Source organism: Anopheles nili, chromosome 3 (assembly GCF_943737925.1).
Source record: "Anopheles nili chromosome 3, idAnoNiliSN_F5_01, whole genome shotgun sequence".
Classification (NCBI taxonomy): Eukaryota; Metazoa; Arthropoda; class Insecta; order Diptera; family Culicidae; genus Anopheles; species Anopheles nili.
This window is the reverse complement of record NC_071292.1, coordinates 22,233,154-22,246,295: the sequence shown is the minus strand read 5'-3', so window position 1 is coordinate 22,246,295 and position 13,142 is coordinate 22,233,154. Positions and strand designations below refer to the sequence as shown.

Sequence of the window (13,142 nt, the reverse complement as noted above, 5' to 3'; positions counted from 1 at the left end):
GAGGAAATTTATGTACGAGCAAAAGTTTGGAGTTAAACAAATTGTTCGTAAACGTCAACTTTTGAAGGTTTACAGTTTTAAGTAATATCTTCATTGCAACCATGAAGTAGAAGCAAAGAACAAATGATCTTCTTTGTATAAAACGAGAGCAACTCTTATATATCAGTGCTTATTTAAGCTTACTTAAATGAAAATTTTATGATCATTCTTTCTTTAAATACATTCCGCAGATGAACGTACTACAGTGTTATATAATAATGCAATGAATCAGTAAACGAAAATTTAATTATCCACAAGATACACTGAGAAAAATTGTGCTAATTTTGTTCCATTTTTCATACTTCCATCGCTCCATAAGATTTCTCCTGCCATCATGATGTCCGAAAACCTTCCTAGCTCTCTAAATCATAATTCTGGAACCTTAAATCTCGCTAATCTAATTCCCGTTGTACCATTTTCTCGGTAATTCTTTCAAGTCATCGGAGATCTTAACAGAGATGAGGGGGAAAACCTGCCACAATTCTGTCCACTCGCCAGTAGGAAGAGATCGTAGATGACGCCTGAATTAGTCACCTTTCGAAGCCTTATATTAAAGTGGAGGCTTGAATTGTGATAAACTTTTCCTTCTCTTTTGTGCACTCACCCAACGCCCGCTAGTAAGATGCGTTGCGTTATGTGCTCTGCCATCACGGCGCTGATCTGACTGCAATGTGTAAAATTTGAATAAATTAAGCGCAATAAGTGAAAAGCATAGCTGACCCGGGACCTGGATAATTCATTTTCATTATTAAACATTAGAATGGGTCGAGAAGAAAGGGAGGAACTTTAATAGAATAATGACCAAGGAAAGATGCCATTCAAACGAGAAGCAAAAATCATTGAGTTATTTTTATATCAGTTTTATGTTAAATGTAACGATCGATGAATGAATTGTTGAATTTGTGAGTCAAATAATTGTATTATTAAATGTGTGCAGCTATTATAATATTAACAATTGCTGCTAACTTTTTGATTTCAAATTAGGGAGTACCTCAATTACGCATCCATTTTTATGCTAATCAATTTACTTACAAAGGAAAACCGTCGCCTTTAACCCGTTGAAATTGGTGTGATATCATAACACTGTCCACAGCAAGTCGTACGATTCTTCAATCGTCACACTAGACTGCACCATTTCTTACCCGTGCTGTGCTGATAATTGATTCAAATTTACTGCTTAGCATGTAATAAATAACCTTCCCTCGCCCTGGCAACATTCGCACCCGGCTCGAACGGTAAGGAAACGATGAGCGTGGTTGGTGCAATGAAAGCTCTGCGAAAGCTCCCTTTGATACGATGGAAACCGTCCACCGCCAGAAGCATGTTTGGGATGCGCGAAGGGGGTGGCTAAAAAATAAACCAGATGTGCTAATTTATGTACATCTATGCACCGGAAGACGATCCTCGAACAATAACCGGAAAGAACCGTTTCCCAAGAACAAATAACAATCAGTAGATTTATTGCTTCTGCTGTGTTTTTCCTTTCCGGTTTGGGAGGCGGATGCCCGCTGCTATACCGGTGTTCTGTGTTTGAACGTGAAAAGCTCTACCTATTCGTGTGCTGACTGGCAACGGGCTATTAGGAATACTGGTAAAACCAGAGCAGTTCCCGTGGCTCACCCGTCCATCTGCTATTCTTCCGGTAGCCCTTCTTACCATTCCCATTCCAACTCTGTACTCTAAACAGTTCGTATACCCGGTTACTGGTTCAGTTACGGTTTGCAGAACGAGTGCTGACGAGTTAGGGAAATGATTAGAACTGAACATCATCACTTACAAGAAAAGGAACGAACAGGGCTACAGATCCTTCACAGCACCAAACATGGTACTGTCCGTGTTTTATCAAGAAAGCTATCGAACATCTCCATTGAAATAGTCTTCAAACAGTACGAAGCACATTCAGGAAGTTTTTTTCAACCTGCTTGCGTATAGCTTGCGTTCCTTTGTGGGTCATATTTTTTCTTGCAGGATGTAATTAGGTAGCAGTGGAGTTGCAGTACGTCGGTGTACACAACGTTCTCCGCACCGTTCTTTCAAACAGATTTCAAATACACACAGTCCATGCATAAAATCCAAATTGCTTATTCGAAAACAGTTCGTATAGAGCAAGGATGCTTCGTGGATGCGCCTGAAGCATATTTTTGTTTGCTTGTACTCATGAAGATAGCTTAGTTGAAGCACTATATGTTTTTGCTGTTGGTTCACGCTCGAGCAACGCTCGTTTTACGATCAGGACAAACCACACACGTAATGCCGGTACTAATTGGAGCTTACATTTCTAATCATGTTACACTCGACGAAATCCTTCCATCTCACAACAGTAGCAATCCAGCATGAATGTTTTTGATGAATGCTCTTTGAAGAAAGTAAAATAGAATTCTTTTTTTGTTATTTTTAGCTAAATTTATTAAAATAACCTTGTTTTAGTTATATATCATTCAACTTATAGACCAATATAATAACAATATGTCCAATATGCAAATCACTTGTAGCCTGTAAGCAAACACTCATTTGTTATTGATTGCTTAGCTCTGTTTTAAAACAAATTACCAACTATCTCTGTGACGCTATTTCACTGTGATATAATGTGTTTAACAATACCTTCGGCTAGGAAAAAAAATCATTTTAATATAGAAATAAAGTATTATGCTTTGAAAACGTCATTACATAGCTCTATAGCCATGAATATTTTGGTATTGTGGTTCGTTTAAGCTAGCTATTGATATTTGCCACTCAAACTAGCGAACTTACTCAAGCGTACAAAAAATACTAACATCTAAAAACTGTTTCTACCTTCCAATTGCAGTACAACTTTGACTCATTAAAAGCAAAGTACGTCGCTTTGACTTTTAAGCGCAAAGCCATTGACAAGCCTGTATGAGCAACACTAATCATACATGAGATAACAAACCAGCTAAAACAACTTTTTCCTTCTCAGCCCGCAAGGCTCCCGGGGCAAACGACTTAGGTGCAGCGTTTGTTCACTCTTCCGCACAATACAGTCCCTGGCCCTCTCGCATTCAAGCAAATAAAGTGCACTTGGCGAAAAGTCCTGGGGAACGAATGCACATAAAACAGAAAATATTGCACCAGGTAACCGGCTTCTCGCCTTGTGCCTCTAGTGGCCATAAGCCTGAATTGGTCATGCATGGCCATGGTACCTCTACTCTGCTGCAGCCGCATCCCAACACGTGCCACCAACCGAAACGGCTTAGACAAAACGAGCCTCAAGCTCGTGTACGTAGCCGGCGGAAGCTACTTTACACCCATTTACATAAGGCAGCGGCCTAAAGACGGCCTCGCATTTAATCACCTCTGGGGTTACGCAATGCACGGTGCCATTGGCAGCAATTCTGCTCCCGAAAACCGCACGGACAGTTTACTTTAGCGTTGCGGTGCTGTCGGCAGGCCGGAACAACAGTAAACTCAAAGACGGAACTGCTGTTACCCCTAAAATGGGTGGCGAGTCTGGTGCATGCGGATCCTGCGTCACCGCAACGGCGCGCGGACGGACCTTCCTTTGACCAAATCTTGAGCTGCCCGGTGAAAAGGGGTGTGCCACTGTCGGCTTTCGGATGTGTGCACGCCGCCCGGAGCCCAAATCTCTCGTGCCTGAATTAACCCATTTGGCTTTTTTTTCGCCTTGTTTGCTTAGTTTTAGCCAGCTATTCATGGCGCAAACTATGCACTTTTGGGGCCCGGGACACCATGGCTCATCAACATTATCATCCTAAGCATCAGTATCAGCAAGATCATCACGGAATGCCCAGTTTCCCATTCGGCCGGCGTTCCCGAAGCTAAATGGGCTGCAGTGTGCATAATAACGGCTTCGCTTCACCCTAGAAGCGTAATCAGATGGTTCAGCTAAATTTACTCCCACTCTGCTGCATAAAATGCCCCTTCCTGGATGCTTTCCTTGCAGTTTGGCTCTCCTTGTGGCTCGTTCTTGTTCGGTTTCGCCATCGCGATGCTCCCTCGTGCTGCTTGCGAGTGGGCAAAATGCAAATGCGACTGAATGCGAAAAACCCGAGGCTTCCAGCAGTTCGAGGAACCGTTCCGTGTCGCGATCGAAACAAGCAGCAACCGAACGGCAACCGTACGTGGCACCGCTGTGAAGGAAAGTGCCTTGGGCGATGCGAACTCTTCCGGTTTTCTCTCCGCCCCTATTTCGGGTGAGCCGGCAACCCTGGCCTGGCCGTGTAGCGGAAGATAGTTCTTGCAATCATCGCCGCCCAGGCGTCAATGTCGCTTGTTAGGCGTCTTGTAAAAGGCAGCGCCTGGACCAACGCCCTGGTGTTCATCGGTGCCAAAGTTGCACTGCGATTTTCATAACTTTTCTAAATAAATTTATTCTACAGTTTGTATTCATACAGCCTCCTACCGTGTTCCATTTCTTCTGACGCAACCACCGTCGTCTCTCGATCTTTCTCTCTCTCTCTCTCTCTCTCTCTCTCACACTCTCTCTTTCTGGTCGTGAAAGTGTCATGAGACAGCGTAAACGGAAGCAAGAATGCACAGGAAGGACGAGTGAACAGCGACACCTTAGTCTCCGAGCGACAGCCAAAATTATGGCCACATGGAATAGTACAACGATGTAGCCTTCAGGCCAACCGTCACCGACAGATATTTGGAGCGCATATTCAAACCATTTTTCCCCCATTTCGACGCAGCAGCGTGCGGTGGGCTTATGCTTCGGGAACTGCGCTAAAGTCATTTGCAAAGCACAATGCATCTAAATGGACTTGCAAATTGATTAGGTTGATCTGCATCAGGGATCTGAGATTCTATTTTATATACTGGTCGTTCTAAACAAAACATTTTTGCAGCAACTTTTACGTCAACGGTGAAATAAATGAAGGAAATTTGCATGCACGAGTTATAGTAGTTTTCATCATCAAGAACACTGCATTAGAGCATGTTGCTTTATCGTGAACGTCCTAATTCATATTCAATCTTTGCAAAAGATGCATGAATAAGTAAAAAAAAGCTACTTTAGTGCTCCACATAGTAAATCAAAATAGTTGAGAATAAAAATATGTATCACTAAGAAAAAAAATAACTAAACAGATTTAATGCTCTGTAACAAAGTTTAGTTGACTATTTACAGCGATTGAGCCACGGATGGTCATACATATATAGAAAAAAAATCAAAGCAAATGCCGCCGAAATGCACCTAACATTCTTTACTTCACTTTAACAATCCACTTAATGCCTAAAAATTTGGGTTTTCAACCAACGAAATAATCAAACAGTTGTTGAATTCGTCCCGACACGGCAGCTGTGCGCAATTCGGTATCCTTTTTTCAAGTAATTGCCCGCGCGCTATCTACTCCCATACTTTACCATCAACGCCAAGATCGCAACGTGAGGTTTGCACCGGGGTCAATCTCTGTGTTTCACCTGTTCTTTGGTTGGCCATCCTTTCCGGCTCGAAACAGAAGCCTAAGCGAAACCTCATCTTTATGCTGGTTGGGTATGCAGCAACGATAAACTATACGTGCCCAGCATGAGTGACCATCAGTGTGTTGGAGCCGGTGCGTGCGTGTTGGTGCCTTTGCTCGCGTGCAGTTTACGAAGCCCGTAGTCCATCCGGTCGTAGCATCTTCCCCCTTTTTTCGCCTCTAAAGCCTCTAGATCCGTCTCACACGAGAAATGAAGGGAGGCTACAAGCCCATGCCCAACCACAGCTCGACTTTTGGAGCTTTTCATTTTCCCAAACACCGAACAACTTCCGGAAGCTCCCGCCAAGAGCTGGGGGCGATTTGGTGTCAGCCATTCTTGTTATTACCATTGTTATTACGTACAACTGGCTTCGCGTCGATCCGCAGCACGCCCATTATGCCGACGTCCATTGGCACGGGGCACATCCTCCCGAGGTCGGAGGTTTGTGTTTCGCCTAGAGCCACGCCACACCAAGCTGGAGCCGGTAGTGAGCAAAACAAGTGTTTTACTGTATCGCTTGTGGTGGCGGTGGAAAAACCGGGAATAAACGGTTCATACACCACATCGTAAATGTAAAGATTCCCCTATTGCAGACACGCTTCGTCGTGCTGGTTATTGTTGCTGTTCATGATCTTCTTTATCAGTTTGTAGTACACCCACAGGTTAACTGCAGCAATTCTTTTCACACTGCGTAGTATGATGAATGCGGCTACATTTCCGGTTAAGAAAAAGGACTCTTGGGTATCGGCACGCCTATCATCGATGGGAATGAATAATTCGAACCGATCTTGGTGGTATCTTTTTGTTCGAGCCTTAAATCATTATTGTTTTTTTTTTCTGCCTTAGCCCTTATATCATGCTTCACACGTTTGTTCAACGCGTTGAAAGCGACACCGACGGTGCGACGGTTCTCAATTCGAACCCACGCGTGCATTCATTTTCCCTACATAATAAACAAACCAAGCCAAATCATTTTGCCGAACTAATAGCACGCGTCTGTTTTGGAAGAAAATACTACCCGAGCCTAGCCTCTCTTTTCTTTTTTGCACCACCGCCTCAATCACACGGCATGTCGAACACCAGGCCGAAATCCATTCCCGCCGACGGTCGACAAACACACCAAACCCGGGCACTGGGCTCGTATTTTGCCAACGCGACTTCATATCTATCCTCCAAAAACTGTCCCAAACCGTGCCTCTAACACGCGCCTCCATCTGACACCGCTCTGTTTGGATTTCATTAGACTGAAACAACAAACATGCTCTAACATTGCGCGCACCGATACGCACACACCACCGGGAATCAATTCCGTAGATATTAATAAGTGCCAGCTCCAGCATCCGGAGTGCCCGACTGTGGTGTCATTAGATATCGAAAGATGGAGTATTTTTGCAACCAAACTCGAACCGGCGCACGACCGGGATGTCCTTGCGGTGGTGCACCGGGCGACACCACCGATGAACTTTGCGTTTTGCGATTTATTTTTAGGCCCAGCTTATCCCACGGTTCGGTTGGTCGAGCCGCTCTGTTTTTGCATTCGGTTCCCTTGGCAACGTCGCCTACTCTACATTTTCTTTTCCCAAAAACTAGTGCCATGTTCAACACGTCATCCACACGGCACCGCTGGCAAGCAATTGAAAATTCCCTATTATGCTCAAATTGAATTTAGTTAGTTTTTTAGAGGAAAGGTGGGGGTGGCATAGTTCTCTCATTTCGGTACACACACACACCCTTGTAGGAGCAGGCGACCTCAGTACGCGACGTGCATGAAAACCGTGCATGAACCCAACCGTGCGTCCTATCGGCTCGGTGCAGTTGGTGCAAGCTCAGTAAAATACGGCTCACACTCACTCGCTTGCTTCCTTCGCTGCTCCTTCGAATCCTTTGACCAGGAGATGTGTTGCTATTTTTACTCCCCTCGCCCACGCAGCTGCTGGCACGGAATGCCATCCTAGTGGGAAATGACATACAGGTTATGGGTGAAACATTTTTACTCACTCAGTTCGGTACTGCCCGTCCCCGTGGCGAGCAGTCTGCCGGAAGCTGCGCACGGTAAGCTTCAATAGAAGCTTGCTATTGCAGTGATTTCTATTCATGAGCAGAGAAACCATTTCATTTGCACTCGAAAGCACTCCTGCAGCCACGGTCGGTTCCTTTCCCGGCACGCGGCGAAGGAAAATAACGTTCCGGGGTCCTATTTTCAATACCATTCCGTCATGGCCGCCAGATGCTCGGCGAGAAACGCCCGTCCGCCGTTGGTGGTGTGGGTGGTGGTGGAATTCAATATCAAAAAGACACCTTTGCCCGGGTGTTGGGCCCAGTTCGCCACAGCTGCAGCGTGTGGAAGACAACGGGCGTTAGCAGGCGTGTTAGCAGGCCACTCGACGTTACGGGATACACTCGTGGTGGCCGGGTGGCCAAGCGTTTGGTATTATTGCGCACGCTGCCACGTCCGACCGGACGCCGACGTGGACGCGGCGACGCCCAGTGTGTTGTAATTGTAAATATCACGAAAATATTTTTCCCCATGATTTGCATACGTAATATGCATGGTGAAGCGCCGGCATTAGAAAGCGCTCGGGAAGAACTGGGCACTGCACTAAAACCGAGGATCTAACTTTTGGTAAGCAGCCACTGCCAGGGGCCTGCATCACTGTGGAAGTCGAAGGAATCGGATCGTTGCGGCGTGTTCTCGGAAGGTCGACCACCAGACGACCAGGCAGCACGGTTTCGGCACAGGCACAGGCAGATAAGTAAATAGAAAAACCCCCTCCTGGTGGTGTCCGACTTGCTACCCGGCAAACATAACCGGGCGTGCTGGGACGTCTATTAGTTCCGTTTCTTTTCACTTTTTTTTTGTTTTTTGGAGCTGGGTGGAAACGGTTGCGCGTGAAATTACATTACCCGCATGAGCATATGTGGCATTGTTTTTGTTTTGCATGTGCAAGGAAGCTGAATAAATTTTCATCCGTCACTCGGGTTGAAAGCACACGTACACGGCAACTGATACCGAGGAGGACGGAATGGGATTTGCTGAAAACATTGAACGCATTTCCGGCAAGCAGTAATATCGGATTATGGTGCATTTGGTACCTGACGGTAAGTTGAAGTTAGCTGGACCGAGGTTGGCGCACTAAACCCACCACACATTGCCGTATGAAATGGGGCACATTCATTATCCGATTGCTTTAAAAATGCTGGAAAGCTTAAAAATGCTTCCAAGCCCTACAGGTAATTTATTTTGCACCACGCGTGCATCATGAAATAAGCATCAGGAGACGATTAGCGAAATAAATGTTTCGCGTTGCAATCATTTGCGACTGTTTTCGCGAAGCAAATATTCTCCAACTATCGTGCACATTTGGTGCCTTTTGGAAGCGAGAAATAAAACCAACTGTGTCTTGTTTTTTAAGCAAATAGCTGGTGCGCCTGCAACACGCTGATACGTACCGTGAGTTGAAAAGAATTTCAATGATAACGAAATTAAATGCAAAATTTTACGCTAATTGAACAATAGTTACCGCTTTTTCTTTTATCAAGCGCTGTTTAAAATTAACCGATATAGTGTTCTACATGAGTATTTAACAAATTATGTTTGAACTGTTTGCACTTCTAGGTATACTCAGCATTATAGTAACGTTTAAAACAACGCCTTATTCCGGGCTGACTCGGTTAATATGTCTAGTAGATCTATGTCATTTAATGGATGGATGGATGTGCAATGCAGGGCTATGTTAAGCAGACCATGTGCACTGGTTTAGTCCCGCTGATTCACTGATTTGGCAGCCGAAAGAGTGAATGTCAATGAGGCCAAGTGAGTGGCACGAGAACCAACATTAGATCGACGATAAATTCAAGAACATAAATTCAAAGAAAAAAATAATATCCAAAACAACATTGCTTTCTCTATTGATGGAGACGCCTGGTGCTTGATGATTCTGAGTGAAATCGAAAATTACTATATTCAAATTGATAACACTGATTTCATACAAGCTTGTGTTGTTTTAATAAACTAATTTTACGATCATTCATCTAACATTAGGAATGTGTAAAATATACCATATAAATGATTTAATGTCTTGTGCTGTTACAGATGTGCACCCTTTGAAGTAGTTATACGCTGGTTGTTGAATATTGAAGGAAATATTGATGTGTCTGTCCCGCTCTCTTCAATTTCTCTCTATTGAATGTTTTATTTTATAAGGTTTGTTTATATTTCCTTAGTTTTGAAATCCTTCAGTTTTATTTTTTTGCTCTACAGTAGATAAACGCTTTCAAAATATTATGTTCATTCCCAATATCCTGCTTTGTATATCCCTTATGAGCTGTATCCACCAAACTCAACTGGGTCATCTTTGCGGAAGACAAACGCCTGTCGCGATTCCTGCACATCATCATCATCATAAATCACTATAACGTCGTCTACGGCCAGGCTCGCCCGCTAGTTTAGACGGAGTGCCGAAGTCGCATAGCGGCTGACAAATGTATGTAAAACGCACCATAATGTAAATTGATTGATTGAATCCATTTCCGTCAGATTTATTTGCTTTGCTAGCGGAAGGATCGAAGTTTCCGTTTCGCCGCCAAACGTGTACATCATTCACGCCGCTTTGGCTCCCAAACAAACAGCGGGATAAGGGCTGCCTGCTGGTAAAGTGGCTCTACCAGTGTTCGAATACACTCGTTGTCTTCCATTATGTTCCACCGCTTTTCATGCATTCTCGCTCAACCGCACGACACACCGTGCAACCGGCCGGGACACAGGTATAGCTTCCTGAACACACCACCACGTAAGCCAATTTGTCGATCAGCTAGTTCGCGTGCCGAAATTTCCCCAAAAAGGGAGCCGTGGACCGTTCTGCTGAATGCTATTTCCGGTAAGAGTTTCATCAAATTGTTAGCATTTTTTATACATGCCTTTTTTGATGGATGACATGATATCAATTTGACGTGGTTAGTAGCAGGAAATGCCAATATTCGATGGCATCGAAGTAAAGCGGTTTGCCAAGCCCCCAGTTTTCTAACACTGCACCGGTATTCTCTGAAAGTTGTATCTCGTCCCAAATATAACAACAACAGTCGTGGTCCTTAAGCAAAGGCTATATAGATCATGAAGCTATCGAACGTGTTCCTTCCGGTGTGGTTAGCAGCCAAAGAAACAAGGATTGCGTCTCTCTTATGATACAAGCATCCTTCAATGTCTACATCGCACACACAACGGAACGGATAGGACAACGGCTTTGTGAGGAATGTCATAAAGCGCAAAATATGGCTTGTACTTGATTTCAGAGCAGCAAGAACAATTTAACCCGATTCTTTTCATAGCGCGTAAGACGCTTTGGAACCTTTTGGCGTATCCACTTCACATCGACACTCCGAACCAAGCCAAGTCAAGCCATTCAACATCTCGTTCATCTTTGCAACCATCTCCTCAAGAAGTGTTGTGTCGAAAGGCCACTAAAATGCGGGCTCTAGTAAAGAAAACCAGACAGAATGGGTTCCCTTGCTCGATTGTTCCACCTGTGCAGAGTGTTTATATTTCCCATAACGCTAAGCAAGAAAAAAAAACCATCTCAAGTTCCCTCGACCGGTACATTGTCTGTGTTTTTTTTTGTTTTTGCTCTGGAGTTTTCCGTGTACGACACGGATCCCGATATCAATATGGCTGTGACGAGTTGAGTGTGTTCTTCTGCAAGAAGAAGCTAGCTAGACGCATCCTTTCATGGGTTCTTTTCTACCCACTCGAGCGGCGCTGTAAGTACTATTTCCTTAGGCGAAACTTCAGTATTCAACACACACACAGCCATATAGGATTCAACTCATAAAGGAAACCCTCAAGTAAAGTAACAGCAACCAAGGAAACGAACTTATTTTGTGCAATAAAATTTATTTTTCGCATATTCTTATGTGTCTCATTTTAATTTCTAGTATCACTTTTCAATTTGTTATACTTTATGTTTTCATTTATACTGCTTTCATACATACTATATGTTTTATTATATCTTTTACCTTCAAAGGTCACACATTGTTTTATTATCTGTAAGGATTTGCCTATAAGTAGATTGATAATTGATTGATTGAAATGAATGATTATCATTGTGAAACTGTTGCTGGTTCAGGATTGCAAATCATACTCTTCAAACGGCACCAGTGATCGTGAGTGGGATCTATTGCATTTATTAATTACAATGAATTTTGCAATACCAAAGAAAGATTTCTGAAAGTTCTATAGAATGAAAACTTCCAATCAGTAAATGAAAAACACTAAAACTTACAATACCTGAGGGAACAACTTTCTAGAGCTGAGAGTCTAATCGATTATTCTCGATTGCTTGAAAGCATGAGCCGAACCTCAAAGACTCCCGCCGTGGCATCTGGCCAGAAAAGCGCTCCACCTAAAATTCAATTACTTCCGGTCTTTCATGGCCAAATTGGCGTAATGAGAGCGATTTTGCTCACAGCCTGTCTCTTGGGCACAATGGGATGAAGATTTCGTGCAAAAGTGTTATGGCAAATAATTTTATCAACGTTACGCCCCGCTTGGTATACCTGAGCTTTTTCCATTTTTTTTCTTTAAGATCGACCATTTACTTTCTAAATGGGAGAAAATCTCCTTGCCGCGGAGATCGAATCTATCCTTGCGGTGGTGGTGATCGAAAATTGAGATAAACCGAAGCCAATCATAATCGCCTTGAAGCCCTTTAATGAGTTTAATCAAGTCTTACGAAATCAAGCAGCTGTGCCTTATTTTTTGTACCAAATATACACACTATTTTCAGCTGTTTGCGAAGGTTAGTTATAAAATATTGTAATAAATAAAACAGTCGAGTAGCAGCACACACATTGTGTTATTTTTTACAAGAAAAAATCAATCTTTCATCGTCTAAACGATCAAATGATCAAAATTCTAAAAAAATTCAAAAAAAAATTATCAGTAGTTTCCGCTGGCCATATCATGGTTGTTTACATTGATTCTCGATTGATAACAGATCCTAAGGCATTTAGCATACAGTTGGCAAACATCGCCCTCTTTTGTCCTTCAATCGTTCCCATCGCGCATCACTTCGACTAACAGTGGACCCAGAACAGAACACAAGGCTGCTTGATGGCCGTTTCAAGATCTTCTCGACACCACGGAACCCACCGAAAGCTGCTGCCTTCTGGCTATCACTTGAAGGAGATAAGTCCAGATTTTCGTGCAATTTTCCGAAAACCCAATCGATCGATAAAAAAGGGGTGAAATGAAAGTACATTTTATGGCCTTCGTTTGTCCTAAATTCTCAAAAAGGATAAGATCTTCCGTTAGGATAGGAATAGGCGTCCGAATCTATTAGTATGACGCGTCAAGCATCGTGTTCAATCATGAAAATCCCTTTTCGCAAATCGAAAAAAAAACGATCTTAACATGCCTTCTAACAGAGAGGAAAACGGATAAGAAGATTTAACAAGTTCGGCTAATACAAGAAAAGGGATCCTCAGTGTTTGCAGTTGAAATTTAGCATCAATTCACGAAGATGCAAGCGCAAATCAGCATGCGAAATCTTCTATTTTCTCTAACGTTTCGTTTCGGACTATCTTCAAAGCGTCGGTCGCGAATTGCATCAACATGCAGACGGGATTAGGACGATAGATAATTGGAACCGATTGAGAGCATTTGTATA

General features: G+C 43.4%; 1 protein-coding gene across 1 annotated transcript in view; it reads right to left on the bottom strand.

Moving 5' to 3' along the window:
- The window catches only part of LOC128723905 (hemicentin-1-like), a 161,268-nt gene extending 155,392 nt beyond the window's left edge, over nucleotides 1–5,876 (bottom strand). Inside the window, exon 1 of the mRNA XM_053817670.1 lies at nucleotides 5,828–5,876. Within this exon, the coding sequence (XP_053673645.1) occupies nucleotides 5,828–5,876 (49 nt within the window). The remainder of the gene's footprint in view (nucleotides 1–5,827) is intronic.
- Nucleotides 5,877–13,142: the final 7,266 nt, after the last annotated feature.